The sequence below is a fragment of the Bos taurus genome, chromosome 21 (assembly GCF_002263795.3).
Source record: "Bos taurus isolate L1 Dominette 01449 registration number 42190680 breed Hereford chromosome 21, ARS-UCD2.0, whole genome shotgun sequence".
NCBI classification, from domain to species: domain Eukaryota; kingdom Metazoa; phylum Chordata; class Mammalia; order Artiodactyla; family Bovidae; genus Bos; species Bos taurus.
Window position 1 is genome coordinate 13,983,113 of NC_037348.1, and position 23,117 is coordinate 14,006,229.

Below are 23,117 nucleotides of genomic sequence, written 5' to 3' on the forward strand. Positions count from 1 at the left end.
AAGCACAGGGCTTCCCAGGTGGCTCAGTAGTAAAGAATCCACCTGCCAACGCTGGAGGCGCACGAGACATGAGTTCCATCCCTAGGTGGGCAAGATCCCCTGGAGGAGGAAATGGCAACCCACTTCAGTATTGTTGCCTGGACAATTCCCTGGACAGAGGAGCCTGGCGAGCTAGAGTACGTGGGGTTGCAAAGCATGGGACATGACTTGGCGACTGAGCACACAGCACAGACATGACCTAGAATGTCACCAGAGTGAGCCTGCGCATGTTCTCTGGACACGTGTCGCAGAAATTGGCAAAACCTGTGCACAGACTGTGATCTTCTCCTGTGCATCACAGACATGAATGATTTGTCAGGGGAGTCTTGAGCCCTAACCCCGTAGAAAAGAAGTGGGCTGTGCTCTGGAGGGCAGCTGAAGGAGAACTGGAAAAGAGTCTGGCACAAATCCATCCAGGAGAGGTATAATATACATAAATGGCTTTTTTTTTTTTTTGCCCAGAGACTTCCTGCTGTTCCACTACCAGGGCAGGCAACAAGCAGGCCTCCCTTATAAGGGACACGATCGCCAATTAGCAACTGGGGCAGACTTTGTTGGATGGCAAACAGAGCGGACAAAGGCTGTGGGTGGGGCACCCACACAGCCAGGCGGGCTCCACCGTCTGCCGGAGCCTGGTTTTTGCTGCCACCTTCCAGGGCAGATGATATTAGCAATGCGCTGGACTCTCCCTGTTCTGAAGAGTCAGCTGGTTCCTTGTAGAGCGGTGTGGTGCTCTCCTTGTGGGAAGGGTCCTTGCCCCCTCGAGAGCCTCTGAGCTGTGGTGGTGGTGAGGGAGGTCCCCAGCATCCTTTTTTCAATAACCCTGCTCCCACCCTTTCCCTCTCAGGTGGCAGACAGGGGCCTATGCTCTGAGCAAACATTCCAAACGAGAGGCGGCTTCTCCGCCCACTCCCCACGCTATCGCAAACTGTGTCCCCCTTTGCGGGTGTTTAGTTAATAACTAGATTTAGGACAAAAAGGGTCTTGCCGTAACCTGGCATCTTATTCAAAGAGGGCTTCTGTGATCTTCGCTAGGAAACCTCAGTCTGCTTTCTCTCCTTCCAAGCGTCTCTGAGGCCTGATTCAATCCCTCCCCAGTGTGTGTAATAATACACAGTGGAGGATGAGAAGCCCCTAGTTCACATGCCCCTTGACTTGGCTGTTAAACCAGCCTGTGGGGGCCAGATAGAGGAGTCCTTAGGTGAGGAGATACGAAACAAAATGATTAGGCACGGAGCATTCCTAACACAGGGACGGGGCGGCGGGGTCTCAAGTCACTCTCACAGTGATGCTGGCTGCTTCTAGGGAAGCGGTCAGGAAGAGGTACTGGCATTTCCGCCTCTCAAAACTGATGCCTAGCGAGGTGGAGAGGTGGAGCCAAGGTTCTGCAAGTTTAAAGGGCTTTTTTCCCTTCAGCCTTGCTACCAAGCGAATTAAACTCAAGCACTTGCTTTTGCCAAGTGTGGCCCCCAAATTAAGTCATGTCTTAGAGGGGTACTCTCTCCCAAAGTCTGCTGCCCAGGAAGAGAGGCAGGATATACCCAAATGAAACTGAGCTTGAACAGAGTGCAGGCTTATTGCCACCTCTTCCGTGAAACGAAAGGGCACCCCTCCTTAAAGATCACTGTTCTAGAATTTGACTTATAACATCAACTGTAAGTTCACCCAACTTTTAAGTGTCTGCAGTATCCTTGTGGCTCTCCAGGAGAATGGCTTTGCTTTTCAAACAACATTCATTATTCATTCAACAAACTTAACAGAGACTTAACTTGAAGAGGGGAGATCCAGCCTTTCAGATGACAGGCCTCTCCTTTCCTCCTTTTGACTGAGTGACAGTTTCAGCCTGCCTTCCCTTAGCAACGTTGCTCTGAAGAGCGATGAACAGGACGGTGGAAAAAATTTAAGGACTGCCTTGCCCAAGTGTGCAGACAAAGTCAGTCAGAAGTCAGTTTCCTTGGTGAAAAAATCAACATCTTTTAAAAGGATGACAGTTTCTTAGCCAGATCTGACCCATAAGGACAAAATGCGATATCACATTAGAGCCTAAGGATCAGGAGGCAAGAATGCCCACTGAGGTGTGAAACTTTATAATTCTAAGGGCTGGAGGAAAAAAATTTTGTGATTTGGGCAGAAATTGGGGAAAAAATGCCAAATGCAAATATCTTACAGCCCCCTTTGAAAGATTTAAGAATTTGTCTCTGTGGCTTAGAGGGTAAAGAATCTGCCCACAATGTGAGAGACTCAGGTTTGATCCCTGGATTGGCAAGATCCCCTGGAGAAGGGAATGACTGCCCACTCCAGTATTCTTTCCTGGAGAATTCCATGGACAGAGGAGCCTGGGGGGTCTACAGTCCGCAGGGTCACAGAGAGTCGGACATGATTAAATGGCTGACAGTTTCATCAATTCTGCAGCCGTTTTGGAGAAGGAAATGACAACCCATTCCAGTATTCTTGCCTGGATAATCCCATGGACAGAGGAGCCTGGTGGGCTCCAGTCCATGGAGTTGCAAGAGTCGGACATGACTTAGCAACTAAACCACCACCAAAAGATTAAAAGTCACTGCTACTAGACAAACATAAATGCATGCTACATACCTTATAAAATTATTATATCCAGATTTACTACAGTAAAGAATGAAAGTGCTGCAGACACTGTTTATGCAGAAAACTATGATAAAATTGCCAGTTGAGTTTACTTTTCTTTTTTCGATTGTTTTGTTTAAAGCAACACTCCAAGATGAAGAGCTTTCAGGAATCAGGATCCTGGGTTTGTCAGAGTCTGAAAATCTGGCAGAAACTTGAAAACAAAAGATTCCGTCAACAATCTGGTAAAACAGCCAAGTCTTTTAGATTCTGTGTCCTTCACAGGACACGCAGCGGGATGAGCGTATATGAGTACCAGTGCCCTACAGCTTGTTCACTTCTATCTCACTAGGGCATCTTCTGGGCTTCCCAGGTGGTGCTAGTGGTAAAGAAGCCACCTGTCAATGCAGGAGACAAAAGAGACTGGAGTTCAATCCCTGGGTTGGGACGATCTCCTGGGGGAGGGCATGGTAACCCACTCCAGTATTCTTGCCTGGAGAATCCCATGGACAGAGTAGCCTGGCGGGCCGCAGTCCCTGGAGTTGCAAATAGTGGGACACGACTGAGCGACTGAGCACGCCTGCACGCATAGGAACAAATCCGCTGGGCTGCTGAGGGTTTAGCTAAGCTACCCCGTGGTATCGCTGCCTCCGCATCTGTTTTGTTTGGTCAGGAGGCCTGAGGGGAGCTTAAATTGACACCAGCCCCCTCATGCAAGTGCATGCCCTAAATAACAGCCAGGGGTCATGGTCATGATCCACAGTCTCTCGTTCTCCCCAGGACCCACCGCTTGTGCCCCACTTAGCTGAGACCCCCTTCAGGCTCACCAGAAGCCCACATTTTTGGTTTGAATTGACCAATCTGGCCTTAGGTCAGGAACCCCAGCACCCTCTACCCACGGCCCCTAAAGGCGTGTGGCCCAAGTCCTGTCTCTCTGTTCGCCCTTGGCCGTGACCTCCCTGTGTGGCCCCCTGAGGTACACCAGGTCTGTCCTGCAGGACCTGTGAGTGGCCCACGTCCTTATTTCAGTTTGTCCCATGGTCTACAGGTGAACTGTGGCTTCCCACCCGGCAGCCGGTGCTCCACCGACAGTGGAAACCCTGCGTCAGAGTGGGGATTTGACAGGTCCTCGCACAAAAGCACGTGGGGATGCAAGTTTCATTCACAGAGTTGTAACAGCTACCAGGTTTCCTCAAAACAATGGGTACCTTGAAGAGAGTGAGAATTCATGTTTGTTTGGAAGTTTGGGTACATAACTTTCATTTGTGTGCTGTGCTGTGCTTAGTCACTCAGTCGTGTCCGACCCTTTGCGACCCCATGGACTGTAGCCCACCAGGTTCCTCTGTCCATGGGATTCTCCAGGAAAGAGTACTGGAGTGGGTTGCCATGCCCTCCTCCAGGGGATCTTCCCAGTCCAGGGATCAAACCCAGGTCTCCCTTATTGCAGGTGGATTCTTTACCGTCTGAGCCACATTTAATTCAATATCCTTTATGGAAAAGAGGTAAAATATAAATAATAAATAGATTTTTAATACAACTGTGTTTTCTCACATGGGCTTCCATTTATGCAAGCACAAAGAAATACAGAGCTTATAGGAGTTCCCAGGTGGTCTTGTGGTTAGGATCTGGCATTTTCACTGCTGTGGTCCAGGTTCAATCCCTGGTCAAGGAACTGAGATCCTGCAACCTTCGTGGTGTGGCCAAAATTTAAAAATGGAAACTGTAGAGCTTGAGGACTGGCTTACCTGTAGACGTGAGGAGGTCCGTGATCGCTTCCCTCACAGGTCCAGACCTGCTAATAACCCCTCACTGCTAGGTTTGGTAGGTCATTTCTGCCACAGAACAAGGAGTTCATGGGAGCTTGTGTCCTTGGGTATCTCAAGGTCATATGGTAAGGAAAAGCTTGACACGACCCTCTTCAGACATGTGGTGAGGTTGTACATTGCTTTGATTTTTCTCTGCTGAGAGCATTTTGATAGAGGAGATTCCTAAACTCCAAGCATCTGGTTTCTTCATGAGCAAATAGATGCTATTGGCAGAGTCTGCTGACTTCAGGGGTGCATTGCTAGGGAACGTATTGCTCCCTACATGTACACACCTGGGCCAAGAGTCAATGAGGGTAAAGCAAACCCAAGCCAAGATGACACCGAAACCAAACCAAGATGGCATCCAAGTCTTCCCGTTCTGGGTCAGTGACCAATTTCTAGATGGAAGCCCATCTGATTTTGAATTTAAGACAGACTCTGAATGGCTTGAAGTCTGAAGGGACTCCAGTGAATTGATATGGTAGATAGCATTCCCTAAACATCTTTTTGTGTAATATTTACCTGTCGGTCAGAGGCTGTCAGCTTCCCAGGTGGCTCAAGTGGTAAAGAACCCTCCTGCCAATGCAGGCGATGCAGCCAGGAGATGAGGGTTCAATCCCTGGATCAGGAAAGATCCCCTGGAGGAATAAATGGCAACCCACTCCAGTATTCTTGCCTGGAGAATTCCATGGACAGAGGAGCCTGGCAGGCAACAGTCCAAAGGGTCTCAAAGAATCAGACACGACTTAGCAACGGAGCATAACACACAGAGGCTCTTAAGCCCAGGTAAGTGCTCTATGAAAACTCAATGAAAACTTGACCTAAAAATACCTAAAAGAAAGAAAAAAAAATTCTCTATTTCAACTTCCTAAGTTTTTGTGGGGATACAGTAGGGGAGATGGTTCAGGAAATTTTTTCTTTTCTTAAAATATTTTAATATCTTTGTTTATGGAAAACAGTATATCTCTAAACATATGCACATCTCTAATCATGAGCCATCATTATATATATGGAGCATATTATTTGACTAACAGGAAAAAGTAAACCCTGGTGAGAATGAGAAATAACTATGATTTGGTGGGAAATACACTGGACTTGGCCCCACAAGACCTGGGTTTGAACCTCTCCCTGCCATTTATATTCTCAGTGACCTTGGACAAGTCACTTAATCTCCCTGAGTCTCAGTCTCCTCATTTTGACACAGCTGTGTCCATCACTTTGTTGAAATGACCCTACAGTTACGTGAGAGACTTTGTCTTATAGTGGTTGCTCAACAAAACTTGAGTATAACTGATAATGCACTTAGAACCCACCCAGAGGTCAAGGTTATCTAAAAGTCCTTGGGGACTAATTCAGAAAGATAACATGTACCCCAATATTCATGGCAGCATTACTTACAAATTGCCAAGATGTCAAAGCGTCATCTGCAGCAACACAGACAGAGTTGGGGGGCGTTGTGCTAAGGGAAGTACATCGGACAGAGAAAGACAAATACTGCATGATACCACTTATATGTGGAAGTTTAAAGATACAACAGACTAGTGAATATAACAAAAGAAGAAGCAGCAGACTCACAGGCATAGAGAACAAACCTGTGGTTGGCAGTGGGGCTGGGGGAGTGGGAGGGACAAAGCATTGGGTGTGAGATGGGCTGTAAGGATGTGTTTGTGCAACATGGGAAATAGAGCCAATATTTTGTAATAATTGTAAATGGAGTGTGACCTTTAAAAATTATATAAAAAGTAATTTTTTAATTTAAAAAACAAAATAAAAGTCCTTGGGGGAATTCTGAGGATTTCTCCCCAATTCCCACAGGTCTAAAGGCTTGTAACCTATAGTAGATACTTTGTTACCATCAAAACAATGGTTCTTGTTGGTAATATAAGAATGCTGCTGCTGCTGCTAAGTCACTTCAGTCATGTCCGACTCTGTGCGACCCCACAAACAGCAACCCACCAGGCTCCCCCGTCCCTGGGATTGTCCAGGCAAGAACTAACATTGGCAATTACTTATCGACACTTACTCTCTTCCTAGCATCTGTTCTAAGTGGTCTATCACTGTGTTAACTCATTTAATCTTCACAATAAGCCTATGAGGCAGCCAAAGTATATCCCCACTTTTCAGTTGGGATAACTGAGCTTTAGAGTATCTGTTCAGACTTTGTGCTCTTGGCCAGCGTGCTATACTGACTCTCTAATGTAAAAGTGAAAACATTCCGTCAGCCTCCAACAAATTAAAAAAAGAAAACCATGGTGGTAGAGAAAATGTCACATAAAGCAATAGATTGATTTTTTCCTAGATTGGCACCCTTCTCCGCCACCCATCAGCTGGGGATCTTCTTTATTTCAGCTTTGCATTAGCCATTCTAAACAGTTTTGAATTTGATGAATAACTTGGTTATCTGTTCCTATTGCTAAATGCCTATGGTATTTGTGCTTGGCACCAACTTACTTGTTCATTAATCCAAATACCGTGGCCTTCTGCTGGTTGGGGGAGATGCAGACACGCTGTCGGTTCAAACAGTTGCCATTTGGTGGATAAATGGGTCCAAGCTGGTTCTTCTCCCAAGAACTTACTGGAATGAGAAGAGGAACATACTGGGTGGCCTGTTCTCCCTCGTAGGAACCTGGGGCATCTCAGTATAGGCACCCAAAAGTTGTTTTAAAACAAGAGGCTACTGAGTGTTTTCAAGGTGTGGTTTCAGGTATATGGTCATATCGCTGGGAATGATTGCTGAAGAATTTCATGCTGGCACTAAAACATACAAATGTCACTTTTCAAATAACATTTCCTACTTGCTCATCAACATTTCGCTTGGGGGAACCCAGAAATGGTCCAGATGGGGCCCCAGAGTGGCTCCTCAGAGTCAGGTGTGGGCAAGGCCATTTAGTTACAGAGCTAATACCTGGTCACTGAATCCCTAGAGATACCAGACTGTGAAGCTGGGAGACACCACCCCCCAGGGGAGTGGGGCACCCAGGTCATGATTCTGTAGATTGAGAAGCTGCGGGTCCAGAGATAGGATGGGACAGGGGCCACGCAGCTAGACGTAGAACTGCCCCGAACCCCAGGTCTCGCTCTTTCTCCGTATCCACTTCAGTGTCTAAAAACTCTCAATCTCGGACTTCCCTGGTGGTCCAGTGGTTAAGACTCCGCACTTCCACTTCAGGGGGCGCAGGTTCGATCCCTAGTAAGGAAACTAAGATCCCGCATGCTGCACCGTGCTGCCAAAAAAAGAAAAATAAATAAAAACTCTCAATCTCAACACTGACAAGTAAGCAGTTCTCAAATGCTATCACTCCGTACTGGCCTTTGTAGGCAGGATTGGCAGCGGTAGACCAACTAGTAGGTGTGGGCTGGAGTCACGGACGAGAACTGGAGAGGAAAGTCAGGAAGACTTTCATAAATGAAACTCCAACTATATACTAGTTGACAGTCCCATCTAGGGAGAAAGGGAAGATGTAGCAAAAGAATGAACGAAGCTACTCCAGGAGCTTACTGAGAGTCTCAGCGGTCAAGAAGGAGAGGTACAAACAGGTGAAAGGAGGGGCTTACATTATGGAAATGCGACCCCAAAAACTGTTAGTAGATCATCTGAAGGCCTCCAGCTCAGCCTGAGATGAGACTGGGGCATCTCAAAGGGAATCCTTCTTTCTGTCCTGAGTAAGATGAGCACGTATTAATAGATGAACAAGGGTCAGTAGAGGCAGACAGAAAACCCACCATCTCTGTGCCTGGGAAGGGGCCAGTGAGCTCATCAGAGGTGGCAGGTGACGGCTGGGAGTCACCCAGACCTGCCCAAACCCCACTCAGCTAGCTGGATGACCTGACGCAGATTACTTACCTTCCACCGTGTGCTGCTGCTGCTAAGTCGCTTTAGTCGTGTCCAACTCTGTGCAACCCCATAGACGGCAGCCCACCAGGCTCCCCCGTCCCTGGGATTCTCCAGGCAAGAACACTGGAATGGGTTGCCATTTCCTTCTCCACCGTGTAAGTTGCAGTAAATGTGGATTTACTAACAGATGAGAGAAGACAGAATACGTGTTTTTGAAAATGGGAATTAAGTCCAGGAGAAAAAGAGGATGTAATTTTGGTAAAGGCAGTTGGCATTCCTCACGTGGACTATTTTATTTATTTTCATTTATTTTTAAAGTGGGGTATAGCTGACTCTGCCGACATAGGTCCATATAGTCAAGGCTATGGTCTTCCCGGTGGTCACGTACAGTTGTGAGAGCTGGACTGTAAAGAAGGCTGAGCACCGAAGAACTGATGCCTTCAAACTGTGGTGCTGGAGAAGACTCCTGAAACTCCGTTGGACAGCAAGGAACTCAAACCAGTCAATCTTAAAAGAAATCAACCCTGACTACTCACTGGAAGGAGACTGATGCTTAAGCTGAAGCTCCAGTATTTTGGTCACCTGATGCAAATAGCCAACTCATCACTGATGCAATGGACATGAGCGTGGGCAGACTTTGAGAGATGGTGAGGGACAGGGAGGCCTGGCGTGCTGCAGTCCCTGGGGTCGCAAAGAGTCGGACACAGCGGGGCGACTGAACAGCAACAGCGACATAGCTGGTGCACAGTATTATATGTTAGAGGTATATAATATAGTGATTCACAATTTGTACAAGTTATTCTCCATTATTCTCCATCTATAGTTATTACAGAATATTGGCTATATCCCCCATGTTGTACAATATACCTGAAGCTTCTTTTATGCTTAATAAGTTGTATCTCTTAATTCCTTACCCCTGTTATGCCCCTCTCCACTCCCCTCTCCCCACAAGTAACCCTTAGTTGGCTCTCTGTAAATCTGAGTCTGCTTCTTTGTTCACATGGACTGTTTTATATTTAAATCTCTCTCTACGGACATATATCCCCTTTAGCTGGGGAACTCAGTTCTTAGTCTCTTCAGCTCCTGCCATGAGTGGAGGGATTTACAGGGCTATTTCACTGAGAGACAGAATGAAATAGGAAGTACCCGCTGGGGAGGGAGCATTTGGGGGCTTGCTAATACTTTTTGGTAAAATGATAGCTAGCTAGCTAGAGAAATCGATTGATTGATTGACTTTATGTGTGCTTATTGCATATAGAAATATCTAGAAAGATACACATGAAACTGTAAATAGTCATGACCTCCAGGGATAGTGAATTTATTTCATTTAACAGGAAATTGATTTTTTTTAATGTATGTATAATACTGTTTCAATTTCTTGAAATAAATTTGATATTAGATGGAAGGAAACAGAAAGTCCAGGAAATTTGCTCTCTCTCTGTTTTCTTTAAAAAAAAAAAAATCCTTTTTATATCTCTCCAGCATCATGAATATGCACATACATGTCTACCAGCAGGGGTGTGCTTCTGGAAGGTTCTGGGGCAGACACTCCATGCAGATGTCCCATGCCAACCTGGTCCTCCAAAGAGGACCTCTGAACAGGGGGACTGGAAGAAACACAAGCTGGAATCAAGATTGCCAGGAGAAATATCAATAACCTCAGATATGCAGATGACACCACCCTTATGGCAGAAAGTAAAGAAGAACTAAAAAGCCTCTTGATGAAAGTGAAAGTGGAGAGTGAAAAAGTTGGCTTAAAGCTCAACATTCAGAAAACAAAGATCATGGCATCCGGTCCCATCACTTCATGGGAAATAGATGGGGAAACAGTGGAAACAGTGTCAGACTTTATTTTTGGGGGCTCCAAAATCACTGCTGATGGTGACTGCAGCCATGAAATTAAAAGACACTTACTCCTTGAAAGGAAAGTTATGACCAACCTAGACAGCATATTGAAAAGCAGAGACATTACTTTGCCAACAAAGGTCCGTCTAGTCAAGGCTGTGGTTTTTCCAGTGGTCATGTATGGATGTGAGAGTTGGACTGTGAAGAAGGTTGAGCGCCGAAGAATTGATGCTTTTGAACTGTGATGTTGGAGAAGACTCTTGAGAGTCCCTTGGACTGCAAGGAGATCCAACCAGTCCATTCTGAAGGAGATCAGCCCTGGGATTTCTTTGGAAGGAATGATGCTAAAGCTGAAACTCCAGTACTTTGGCCACCTCATGCGAAGAGTTGACTCATTGGAAAAGACTCTGATGCTGGGAGGAATTAGGGGCAGGAGAAGGGGATGCCAGAGGATGAGATGGCTGGATGACATCACTGACTCGATGGACATGAGTGTGAGTGAACTCCGGGAGTTGGTGATGGACAGGAAGGACTGGCGTCGTGCTGCGATTCATGGGGTCGAAAAGAATTGGACATGACTGAGTGACTGAACTGAACTAAGCAGGGGTGCCACCCCACGGGGCAGTCCGACGTGCTTTGTTCACAAGGTGGAATTTTGACAGATGGTGTTGCGGTCTTGAGGCCAGTAGTGATGTTGCTGTCACCATAGCTGTCACCATACCTGGTGCTAATGATGTCTTGCTCTGCAGTCAGTGGTCCAGTTCCTTAAAGAAGCTACTGACAGAGACCCCAGTTCTGAAAGACTCCCCAGCCTTGTTAAGTCCCAAGTTGATTTGTGGCAACCGAATGGGAAATAAATATGAGGCTCCTGAGACACCACACAAACACCACCCTCAAGAGTCCTCAAAACTAGAATTCTTCATCTCCACATCTGACTGCCCCCCCAGGGTTCCAGGAGGGGGGTGCCGAACTGTCTGCTGCTCATCTGAGAACCCCCAAAACCTGCTCAGAGCCCAGTACTCAGTGAATGTTTGTTGAATGAATGAAACAGAAAAACTGATTAAAAGAATCTGCCTTGTAGCAGTGGAGGGATCTTACTAACCTGATCATAGACATTAAAAGACACGTGAAGAGTATTAGTTGTTCAGTTGTGTCCAACTCTTTGCGACCCCGTGGACCGTAGCCCACCAGGCTCCTCTGTCCATGGGATTCTCCAGGCAAGAATACTGGAGGGGGTTGCTATTCCCTTCTCCAGGGCATCTTCCCCAACCCAGAGACTGAACCAGGGTCTCTTGCATTGTAGGCGGATTCTTCACCCTCTGAGGCATTGGGCAAGCAAAAGACATGTCCAAGAGCAAATAAAATCTGCTAATGTGTTTTAAATCCATTGAGAGGTTTCAAAGTGAAGGTGAAATATTCATTCAGTTTCTAAAGAGAGCCATTGGAATGTCAGGGAAAGGTGTGTTTCAAAAATCCATTAAAATATTGTAAAAAAAAAAAAATTCTGTGTGTTTTAATTAGTACAAATAAGCATCCCTCGGGGTGAGGGACAGAGCTCAGAACCAAGAAAGCCGTGTGCACACAGAGAGAAAGGAAGCCTGAAGCAAAGGGAAAAAAAAAAAACAACAAGATAAGCCAAAACGGGAACACACTATAAGGCTTTCCAGAATCAACGGTAAAGAGGTTTCCTGATGCCAGAGTAAGGACAGTGAGAACCAGACTTTAGAAGAAGAGAAGCAGGGAGATTCCTGCATCGTCATGGCAACAAACAGGTCAAGGAAAGCCTGGGGCCCTCTACCCCAGGACCATCTGGAGGAAAGGGAGAAGTGGCAATTAAAGATGGCAGTCATATCTCGGTGGCCAAAAAAGGCAACTTTCCTTCCACACTGGCCCTCGCCCAAGGGCCTCCTGCCCACAAAGGAAGCCCACCCATCCAGGAAGGGTCACATTTAATAGTCACTTTGGTGGAACAGATACTAAAAAGGTAGTGTCAGCAGGCACTTTGTAAAGTCCTAATTAACTGGCCAAAGCACAACACACTTTCTGAAAAGAGAACGTGAAATTGGACCAATCAACTATTAGCATTCCTCTAGGAGGTAGAAATAGGCCTGGAGAAACACAGGGAAGAATTATGTTTAGACGTTCAAAATTCCTTCTGACAAAGTTCCACCCCAAAGGTCATTTCCAACAGTAAGTTCCTCCAGAATGCAGGGGGAAATCGCCATGAATCGGAATTGTCCTTAGAGATAGGAAACAAAAAATATGATAAACAGGTACTTTTCTAAACGAAGAATTATAAACAGTGGGGATCCCCAAGGATTGCCAGTGCTCCCAGACTTTGTTTAAATGTCCATAGATCATCTGGAGGAATGAATGGTTCCAGGCCTGCAGATGAAATGGTTCCAGACTCTGTGGAGAGATGGCAAACACATGGTGATTAACTGCAGGACCAGTTTATGAGTTTACAAGAAGATGCATATTAAGCTTTCACAGGGGCAAGCCTCATCCAATGCACTTAGGAAAACATAATCCAAATTACAAAAATAACGGACTGTGTCCAGAAATAACGGACTGTGTCCAGGCTGTTTATAGCTCCCAAGGAATCTTGAGGGTCTTTGCAAAATGTTTGTTTGCTAAAGGCCATGCAGGACCAAGCATTCAGAAATGGTATTGGACACTAAGCCAAAAATAGTGCTCTCCCTGGGCTCTACCCAAACCTGGCAGTTTTATGACCTTCTCCTAGAGAAGATATCTCAGAACTGTAGGAAGGTGAGTAATCACCCAAACAGAAGGCTTTCCCAAGAAGCTGGCCTGCTTTGTTCTTGAAGGATGTCAGCGTGGAAAGATGAAGCCAGAAAGGTGATATGATCAAAAGTCTATAAAACCTTAAAGGTTACGCACAGATTGAGCAGCTCTAGTTCATCAAATCTGAGATGGCCAGACTCAGTGTAGCCCTTGAAGTCTGAAAGAGGAATTTGAGCTGTATGATGCAGGGAACTTAGATCTGGTGTTCTGTGACAACTTAGAGGGGTGGCATGGGGTGGGAGATGGGAGGGAGGTTCAAGACAGAGGGGACCTATGTACACTCATGGCCAATTCATGTTGATGTAGGGCAGAAACCAACACAATATTATAAAGTAATTATCCTCCAATTAAAAATAGTTTTTTAAAATAGAGGAATTTGAGAGATAATTACAAAAGAGGATTGGGTCCCACTAAACAACTGAGTTCCTCAAAATGTGGTACAGGGAAAATTTACTCACATGTGAGGAGTGGAGGAGGCTCAAGAAATTTTGCCAGTAAATGAGTTTTTCCAGCCAAAAAAAAAAAAAAAAAAGAGCGCCATTTCCCACTCCAGGGGATCTTTCTGACGCAGAGATCTAACCCTCGACTCTTGCATTTCCCGTGCCTCCTGCACTGGCAGGCGGATCCATTACCACTAGCGCCACCTGGGAAGTCCCGTGGATTAAGAGCCATTGACAACACAACAATGGAAATTGTGACAGACTATTTTCTTGGGCTCCAAAATCACTGCAGCCATGAAATTAAAACATGCTTGCTCCTTGGAAGAAAAGCTATGACCAACCTACACAGCATATTAAAAAGCAGAGACATTACTTTGCCAACAAAGGTACGTCTAGTCAAAACTATGGTTTTTCCAGTAGTCATGTGTAGATGTGAGAGTTGGACTATAAAGAAAGCTGAGCACCGAAGAATTGATGCTTTTGAACTGTGGTGTTGGAGAAGACTCTGGAGAGTCCCTTGGACTGCAAGGAGATCCAACCAGACAATCCTAAAGGAAATCAGTCCTGAATATTCATTGGAAGGACTGATGCTGAAGCTGAAACTGCAGTATTTTGGCCACCTGTTGCAAAGAACTGACTCCTTGGAAATGACCATGATTCTGGGAAAGATTGAAGGCAGGAGAAGAAGGGGACAACAGAGGATGAGATGGTTTGATGGCATCACTGACTTGATGGACATGAGTTTGGCAAGCTCCAAAAGTTGGTGAAGGACAGGGAGGCCCGGCATGCTGCAGTCCATGGGGTCACAAAGAGTCGGATACAACTGAGTGACTGAGCTGAACTGACAACACATCCCTGCACTTCTGAGGATGGCAAAAATACTTCCTGGGACCAGAATTGGACCTTAGCTTTCTCCTGGTTGGTCAGGAATATGCCTAGACATGAGAAGACCCAAAATCAAACCAATTTCAGCAAAACTAGGACTTTGTTGGCTCCCATAGCTGGAACAGGCTCTTAGGTGGCTCCAAGGAGCTAAGACAAAGCTTCAGGGAGAATCACACGCTAAAGAGTGATGTGGGGACGGTTAGCCCTGAAAATCTCCATCAGTTCCTGAAAAGCTCACCAGACACAATTCAAGTTTAATAATAAAGATATATATATGCCAACGCTGCAGATACAGCTTCAACCCACAGCACTCATCAACACTTGCCTTCCTGTCAGATTACCATCCCCAGATCCATCCTACAGAGGAATCAGAAATCAGAACTGGGTGCTTCCTCATGGCAACAGTCTCAGGACAGGTGCTGATTGGTCAGCATGGGTCACATGCCAGTCTCTGCTTTAGTGAAAGCGATCATTGGTTTCTCTGTCTTTCCTGGACTTTAAGTCCAAGAGGATGAACTGATTGACTCAACCTGGGTCTTATGTGCACCCAAGGTTGATGGAGGGTGATGGAACTTAAAACTTACAAGTCCCTAACATTTGTCACCTGGGAGAGCTCATTAAATATGCGGACACCCAAGGCTCTACCTCCTGAGATTCACATTCAGATGCTCCAAGTGGCGCCTGCATGCTAAGTCGCTTCAGTCGTGTCTGACTCTTTGCCACCCTATGGACTGTAGCCTGACAGGCTGCTCTGTCCATGGGATGCTCCAGGCAAGAACACTGGAGTGGGCTGCCATTCCCTCCTCCAGCGGATCTTCCCAACCCAGGGATCGAACCTGCGTCTCTTAAGTCTCCTGCTTTGGCAGGCGGATTCTTTACCACTAGCACCACCTGGGAAGCCCTGAGTGGCACCTGGGCATCTGTATTATTGTTAAGTCCTCTGAGATGGTCTACCAAAGGAATAAATCCCTCTTCTTCAGGAGGCTTTGGGTGGAGCTCCTGATTTCTAAAGATGTACACCGTAGCAGAGCATGTGCTGGCCTTGCAGAGGCTTTCCCAGGCTCGTACTCTTTCTGTAGCCTCACCTCTTTCTCCTATAGCCATCATCAAGATCTTCCAGCTCCTCAGACAAGCCACACCTTGGTAAATGGTATCTTTGGTGTTCCTTCTACCTGGAAGCCCTGCCCTGTGCCTCCTCCCTTGCCCACCATCTTCCCCTGGCACACACCCACACTGGGAGAACTTCCCACGCTGCACCCTAGACTGGGCTGGAGGCCCCCGGTGCCTATGGGCCTCCCTGTCAGAGTCTGTTATTCCTTATTGAAAGAGATTGTTAAGTTTATCTGTCTTGCGTTGACTTTAAGCCCAGTGTGGACTTGCTTCATTGGCATGAAAGACACATACAGCATGTCAGGGATGGGGTTTGGTGTGGCTGGCTCTGCAGTTTATTAGCTGGTAATTGGGTGAGTACTTAAGTTCATCCAGCCTCAGTTTTCTCATCTGCAAAATGGGGATAATAATAGAACCTGCCTTAGCGTAAAGTGTCTAGAAATGTGACGCACTTAGCCGGCACCTGACATAATGTGGGAGCACACTGAAGCATAAGCCATTATTATTATCATTCTTTTCTAAATTGTATTTATTTATTTGGCTGTGCTGGGTCTCTGCTGCTGCGTAGCCTCTTCTCTGGTGGTGGCAAGCAGGGGCTGCTCTCTGGGAGCGGTGCACAGGCCTCTCATTGAAGCAGCTTCTCTTGTTGCAGAGCACAGGCTCTAGAGCGTGGGCTCAGTCCTTGTGGCCCGTGGGCTTAAAATTGTTCTGAGGCATGTGGGATCTTCTCAAATCAAGGATCGAACCTGTGTCTCCTGCACTGGCAGGTGGATTATTTACCACTGAGCCACCAAGGGAAGCCCCTGTTGCTATCATTCTTACTGAAAATGAATCTTTGAAGACACCTTGCAAGATTTTGGGTCAAGTCTTCCCCGGGTAGTCAGCTGTTCACTTCTGACCTCTGCTTTCTCCCCTCACCTTCCTCTAATATCTATTTCTACCAGCAGTTCAGAAGACAGGAGTTATCTTATTGATTGCTTTGTCCCCCAGGGACTAGCATGCTCTAGTCCTAAATATGTATTTCTTGACCGATGACTCAGGCCCTGGAACTTGAGAACACCCTGTTCATACCCCAGAGGCTGGGAAGCCAGAAATCCCTGTCCCAGGAGGGCTTCAACCTTATGTAGACCTTGCCTTCCAGGAGCCCTCTGCCCATTCATCACACAGCACGACCACCCCCCAAGGTGGAAAGGGAGAGACGGAGGGATGATGGTTCAGTGGAGCTGCCTCCAGAGCCAAGACTGAGGGAAAGGGAGCCGAAGCATGACAAAGTCTCCAGGGAAAATGCAGAGGTGGTCAGAAGGTAACGATAGCTGTTAGTCTTAAGTCAGCTACACGCAGAGTTAAGTGAATTTCTATGGCAAACAGAGTGCTAAGTTCCCAAACCCTACGTTTCAAGAATTTCTTATTTTTGCAGAGAGCCGGGGAGTTGTCAATAATAAGCTGGTTGGTTTGGCCAGTATAGACAGATTCCTCAAGGTCAACACAACCCCATATTGCTCTATTTGTGGCTGGATTTCTCTTCATAGTCTTAGCTGTGTGAAAGCCAAATCTCTACTTTTACGATGTCCAAATTCAGCCTCACACATCTCTCCTTGTGAGAAGGAAGCCCGTTGTATCCCCTGCCCAAATGATGCCCTTATGCTGTAGGAATTGGATCTCCTCCCCAAATGGCGGCCAGGCCCCAGCAGGAATGCTGGGGCGCGCCCACGGCCCAGTGTTCCTCCCGGATTGTACAGGCACACCTCGTATTATTGCACTTCACAGACACTGCTTTCTTACCAAAAAAAAAAAAAAAATTGAAGGTCTTTGGCCACCCTGCATCCAGTAAGTTTATCAGTGCCATTTTTCCAACAGCATTTGCTTCACAGACTTTGTCTCTGTGTCTCATTTTGGTAATTCGCTCAGTCCTTCAACCTTTTTCTTTACTTATACATTTGTTAGGTGATCAGTGATCGCTGATGTTACTCTTGCAAAAAGATTCCTGACTCACTGAAGGCTCACTCAACGGTTAGCATTTTTTAGCAGCAAAGTATTTTTGTTTGTCTTGGTTTTTTTAAATTTATTTTAATTGGAGATTAATTACTTTACAATATTGTGGTAGTTTTTGCCACACATTCACATGAATCAGCCACAGGAGTACATGTGCCCCCCATCCTGCCCTCCCTCCCACCTCTGTATACCAATGCAAGTGCTTAGTCGCCCAGTCGTGTCTGTGACCCCATGGACTGTAGCCCGCCAGGCTGCCCTGTCCATGGGACTCTCCAGGCAAGAATACTGGGGTGGGTTACCATGCCCTCCTCCAGGGGATCTTCCCACCCCAGGGATTGAACTTGCGTCTTTTATATTTCCTGCATTGGCAGGTGGGTTCTTTACCACCAGTGCCACCTGGCATACATATTGTCTTTTTGACATAATACGATAGCATACTTAAGAGAGTACTGCTGCTGCTGCTGCTAAGTTGCTTCAGTCTTGTCCGACTCTGTGCGACCCCATAGACGGCAGCCCACCAGGCTCTGCCATCCCTGGGATTCTCCAGGCAAGAACCCTGGAGTGGGTTTCGCCATTTCCTTCTCCAGTTAACAGAGTACAGTACAGTGTAAACAACTTTGATGTGCATTGGGAAGCAGAAGAAAAAATCACATGACTTGCTCAGTTGCTTTGTACGTTTGTATTCAGTCGTGGTCTTGGGGTGACAACATTATCAGCCTGCCCCTTACAGATGAAGACCCTGAAGTGTAGAGGCTCAAAGTCCTGCAGCCAAAGGCCCCCACTCTTGGGCAAGGACAGTGCCTGCAGGGCCTGCTCACAGGCCTCCTTCTCAGCCTCCCTGCGGGGTTCCCGAGTCCCATTCTCTGACCTGGAGACGCTGCAGCTGTGTGGGGGTGGGGCTGCTGGGAATGCTAATGGACCCTTTCTCTCTCATTAGCGAGAAGCTTTAGAACTAACTTGTGAAAGGCAGGATCTAGGGGAGGGTGTTAATTGGTGGACCTCAAAGGTGCCTCTGTGCAGCCTGGTTCTGGGCCCGCCTCACTGTGTTGAGGCCATCCTGCGATTCTAGAGAATAAATTGTGGGTCTGGCTCCCAGTCCGGCCAGGCCTGAGAGGAATGCAATCTGAGACCTGGATTTTGAGGTGGTGGCCTTTCCCTAGACGAACCTCTAGCATTTTGCCAACCGGGGCTTAAAATAAATCCCTTCTTTTTTTTTTTTTTTTTTTTGAGGGGGGAGTGGGTAATGATAATTAGAGCCTGTTGGACTGAGACCTAAATTTCTGAAGGAAGTATGGTGGTGCTCCAGATCGTAAGGGCCAGCAGTGGCCATCATGGCATTTTGCCCTGAGGGGACAACGGCTGGCTTTTGCCCCGTGGCCTGGCTGCTTGAGCTGTTACGTCCTCTTTCCTACCTGTTTTGTGGAAGCCAGGTTCAGCACTTTGACTGCTTCCGGTTGCATACAGATCTAGGGTCCTCTTCCCATCGCCCAGAGCTTTCTCCGCTGCATCTTCACTCCCTTGGAGGCCGGCAGCGTCCCAAAGGCAGACACGCAGCCCTGCGGCCTTCGCGGCCGGCAGCGAGTGACCGACTGCCTCAGTGCTTAAGAGAAACATCGGAGTGGGATAAAAACTCAGAAGTCTTTTTCAAAGAACCAGATGAGTAGGCTTGGAAGTGAGGTGAGGGGGTCGCTCAAAGAGTTTGACTAAACACACTTGCACCGGCCTATTTGTGTTCCATCCAAAAGACCTTTCTCAGGGGAACTTGCCAGTCTCTTTTAAATAGCCCAACAGCCGCAAGACAGCTGCGAGGTCTCGGGAATCTTGAGGAGGAGACATTTTACTCCTGGAAAAATAAGTGACCAAGTTAAAGGAAGTCACCACCCTGATGCCCTCCCAGGAGCGGCCTTGGTGGCCTTGCCCTGGCAGTGCCCGGCGTCTGGGCCCTGTGCACGGACCGCAGCATCCACGCCTCGGGGTGGGCGTGGGGGCGGGGGTCGCTACCCTGCCGCCCCAGCTCGGGGGCCACGAGATGGGGGGGTGGGGAGATCCGGAGGGCCACCCACCCGCCCCACCCCGGACACATCAGAGGTGGATTTTTCAGCCTCCTGCACCCGGGACACGTCGGAGTGAGAGAAGAGCCCGGGTGTCAGTGGCGACTTTGGGACTGCAGTCTAGTTGTAAAAGGGTCCTGGGTTGTTTTTTTTTCAAGCTCAGTTTCTACTTAGGCTGGCCACTTTTAGGGAAGAAGTGGGGGGCGGGGGTGCCGCGCGGCCATCCTTGCACTCTGCGGGGCTTGGCCGTCTCGGGGAGGTTGGGGCCTTTCCCGGGTGTACAGCCGCGGGGTTCGGGGCGCCGCGGCGCGCCCACAGTCCCCGGCTTCCCCGGGTCCCCGAGGCCAGCGCCGCCGCGCGGTCCCCGCCCAGCTCCTCTCCGCCCGCCCCCCGCGGGCCGCGCTGAAACCCGAGCTCGAGGGGGCGGGCCGCGCGGCGGCGGGGGCCGCGGGGCCGCGCCGACATTGGCGGGGAGCCGGGCGATGGCTGGCGAGGGAGGGGCGCGCGGGGCGGGGGGGCGCGCCGGGCGCCCGCGGCCGAGGTGGACCGAGCCTCCCGGCTCGCAGCTCCCGCCGGCGGAGCGAGGCCGCCCTTTCTCGGCAGCGTGATTTATCTGCTTCTTCTTTTTCTCCTGAACTCTTCTTCCAGGGAGAGGCTAGTGGTAACAGGCCGAGCTGGATGGATGGGTATGGGGAGAGGGGCAGGACGACCAGCCCTGGGATTCTGGCCGACTCTCGCCTTCCTCCTCTGCAGCTTCCCCGCAGGTAAGGCACTGCTCCAGCCCGGGAACGGCCGGCTGGGCGCGCGGGGCCCGCTCCCCAGGTCTCCTCGCGGCGCCGGGCCACAGGTCTGCGGGCGAGTCGGAGCTCAGGTTCGCCGGGCGCCCTCGGGCCCCCGCCTCGCGTTTCCACGCGTCTTTGTTTCTCCCGCGTCCAGCCGAAGGCGCGATGGATGCGCGTGGGCACCTGGGGTTGGGGGAACCCTCTCAGGTTGTAATGAGAAAGAGCCAGGCGGGGAGATCACAGGCGCCGGGGACGTCTCCCAACTTCCCAGAAAAGGGGGTACCCGGGACGTTCCCCTTAGGGGCCCCGGAGAAGGGGGAGAAAGGGAGGCACGGACTCGGATCCGGGGGGCACTTTCTCTAGCTTCTCGTCCCGCAGTTTGCAGACCTGTCCGGTGCCCAGGGGTGGAGCCGGGGGCGCCTCTGAGGTCCCCGCCGAGCCCGGACCGCCCCCTCCCGCGGGACCCCGTCCCGCCCCCACGGGCTTGCCCACGCGGGGAAGCCCACGGGCTGGGCACCGCCGGCCCCTTGTTCCTGTGTGATAACATCCCGCGTCGGCCCCTGTTTGTTTTTATTGTGTCAGAAAGGGAGAGAATTTCAGAATTAAAGCTGAAAAAGCCCATCTGTTTCCAATGAATCCCCCATAGTTTTTCACAATGTTTTTGGCAGATCGCTGCTTTCAAATTCCTCCGAGCCGGGACCTCTTGTTTTTGTTGGGGGAAGGGAGACCAACTCCACAGAGAAGCATTTGTTCCTTCCCAAACGCTCCAGTTTCTTTACTTTTTTTTTTTTTCCTTTCGGGGGGAGGGGGAAGGCACGAAACTTAAATCCCGGGTCTGTTTTCTTTATAATGTTTCATTAAAGTTTATTCCATTTTTGCCATATGCTACTCACAGCCTGGAAACGCCAAGCTTTATATCCATTTTCCCCTTGCTAAAAAAAATACAAATAAACCCAGCGTCACGGACCAAATGGTCCCCGATGCAAGGCGGGATTTCCCGGCCACTTCCATTGTGCTGCGGGGTTCCGAGGTGTCTTTTTGCAAAGAGCTTGCCTTCGCTCGGCAGCCGGAACGAATCCGCAGCCCCCGCGCACTCCCGAGCTTTGCAAGAAAGGACTTGAGTTAGACCGGGGATTGGGTTGTTTTGTTTTGCTCCTCAGCCAACTGGGTTTCAGGAACTGGCAGAACTGGGCAGTCCGGACCCGGCCTGGCTGTAAGTTGGGGCTCCCGGTGGGAGGACCGTGCCGCAGCGGTAAGGGAGAAAGGATCCGTTTACCTTCCCGCCCCAGCCTGCTTCGGGGCGGGGGACCCCCCTCCCCGGAACCCACCCGGCCCTGCGCGCCCCAAGGGCGTCCCGGGTGAGCCGCAACCTGCTTGTAGCCCAGGATTCCATTGTGAAGGCCCCGGCCAAAGACAGGATGGAGGGTGTCAATGCCTCAAAGAGCCCTTGGACCCATCCGGTGCACCCTCGCCCTGGAATATTACAACCTCCATACCGGGTCAAGCAGCAGGGAGTCCTCCTCCTCTTCCTTTTTTTTTTTAAAGGCAGTTTCCACCCCTCCTGCTTCCCCCCATAGAAGGGTCTGGCTGATTTGGTTCCCTCCCAATAACTAAGAAAATAAAATTTGAAGCGACCCTCCTCTTTCAAAAAGAAAAGAAATCCCTCCTTTTGGAGGAGCAGGAGTTTGCAGTGTGTGTGCATCTCTATTTGGTCCAGATAAAGATCCAGCCCATTGGAGGTTTTATCAGATGGGTTGATAAATGGCTTTTGTCCCTTGGCTGCCATGGGGGATGTGATCTCAGCTTGGAGCTGAAATTGAGAAGGGGGGCTTAGAGGCCCTTAAAACAACACCTTCCCGCTCTTAAAGCGGCAGCACTTGTTAGCTTCTTGGGCTGGAGGGAGAGGAAAGGAAAGGCTGGCAGGAGGTACTCAGAGGTAGGAGGGAGCTGCCAGGGTGGTGGTGAGGGGTGGAGGGGGTTGCTGTTTGATTTCTCCATCTTAGAAAACTTTAAACATCTCCCCCGTAGTCTGAGGAAAGCTGGTGGGTTATATAATGCACAGCCCGAATTCCATCACTTGTTTCCAAGAAGCCCATTTCTTTTTGGCTTCAAGGCTGGTAACTAAAACCTGGCAGATAGAGCAGATAGCTGTTGCACTGTCATGCCAACTGGCTAATGTTTCTTCTAATTTGAGGCCTTGACAGGCGCATTTAGTCAAAATTGCCCACCTTGCTGAAAACTGAGCTTCCAGTATGCCCGCATGGAATACACCCGGGGGCTCTGAGAACGTGTGGGCTCCGGAATCCTGGGTCAAGAAGAGAGGCTCTTAAGAGGTGAAATGGATCATTTCCACCACAAAGGGATGGACTATCATATTCTTGACCTATGGCAGAGGGGCTGCTTGGGGATAAAGTCAGAGAATCTGCAGGTCTGGTGGGGAGTGGGGTGGGCATTTGAGAAAAAAGAAAAGAAAGCGCTGGAGACAGTCAGGGGCCCTGTGTGCCGGCTTCTCCCTCCAAAGACAGGTGGAATCCTCTGGAACAGCCGCATGAAAGCATAGGCTTGTTCAGTGCTAGTTGACTTGAATGGCGTCCAGGAGTAAACCCATAGGAGTGCAAATTAAATTGGACATAGTTATGTGGAGAAAGATGCCTTAACCTCTTGCTAGACAGAGAGGGCTTGTGAGAGTGCTAACATGTTCTCAGCATGCATGGCGCATCTCGTGCGGTCCTGACGTGGGGACAGAATTGGGGGCCCTCATCTGAGCAAGGCTGGCGTCCACCTCCAAGGTCTGGTGGAAGGACAAGGGCCCTTCCATGTCCCTCGGCTCATCAGGGTGTGTGCGGGCACGATGCTGTACTTTCAGCCAATGGACAGGGTGGCCACGTCTAGTTGGGAGGGGGGTGCGTGGCGGGAGGCCAAGAAAGGCTTCTTAGGAGAGTCTT

The 23,117-nt window shown here is 49.0% G+C and overlaps 1 protein-coding gene across 1 annotated transcript in view; it reads left to right on the top strand.

Moving 5' to 3' along the window:
- RGMA (repulsive guidance molecule BMP co-receptor a) overlaps positions 1 to 23,117 on the top strand; it is a 49,952-nt gene that overhangs the window by 1,539 nt on the left and 25,296 nt on the right. Inside the window, exon 2 of the mRNA XM_002696508.7 lies at positions 20,039 to 20,154. Coding sequence (XP_002696554.2) covers positions 20,039 to 20,154 — 116 coding nt within the window. The remainder of the gene's footprint in view (positions 1 to 20,038; positions 20,155 to 23,117) is intronic.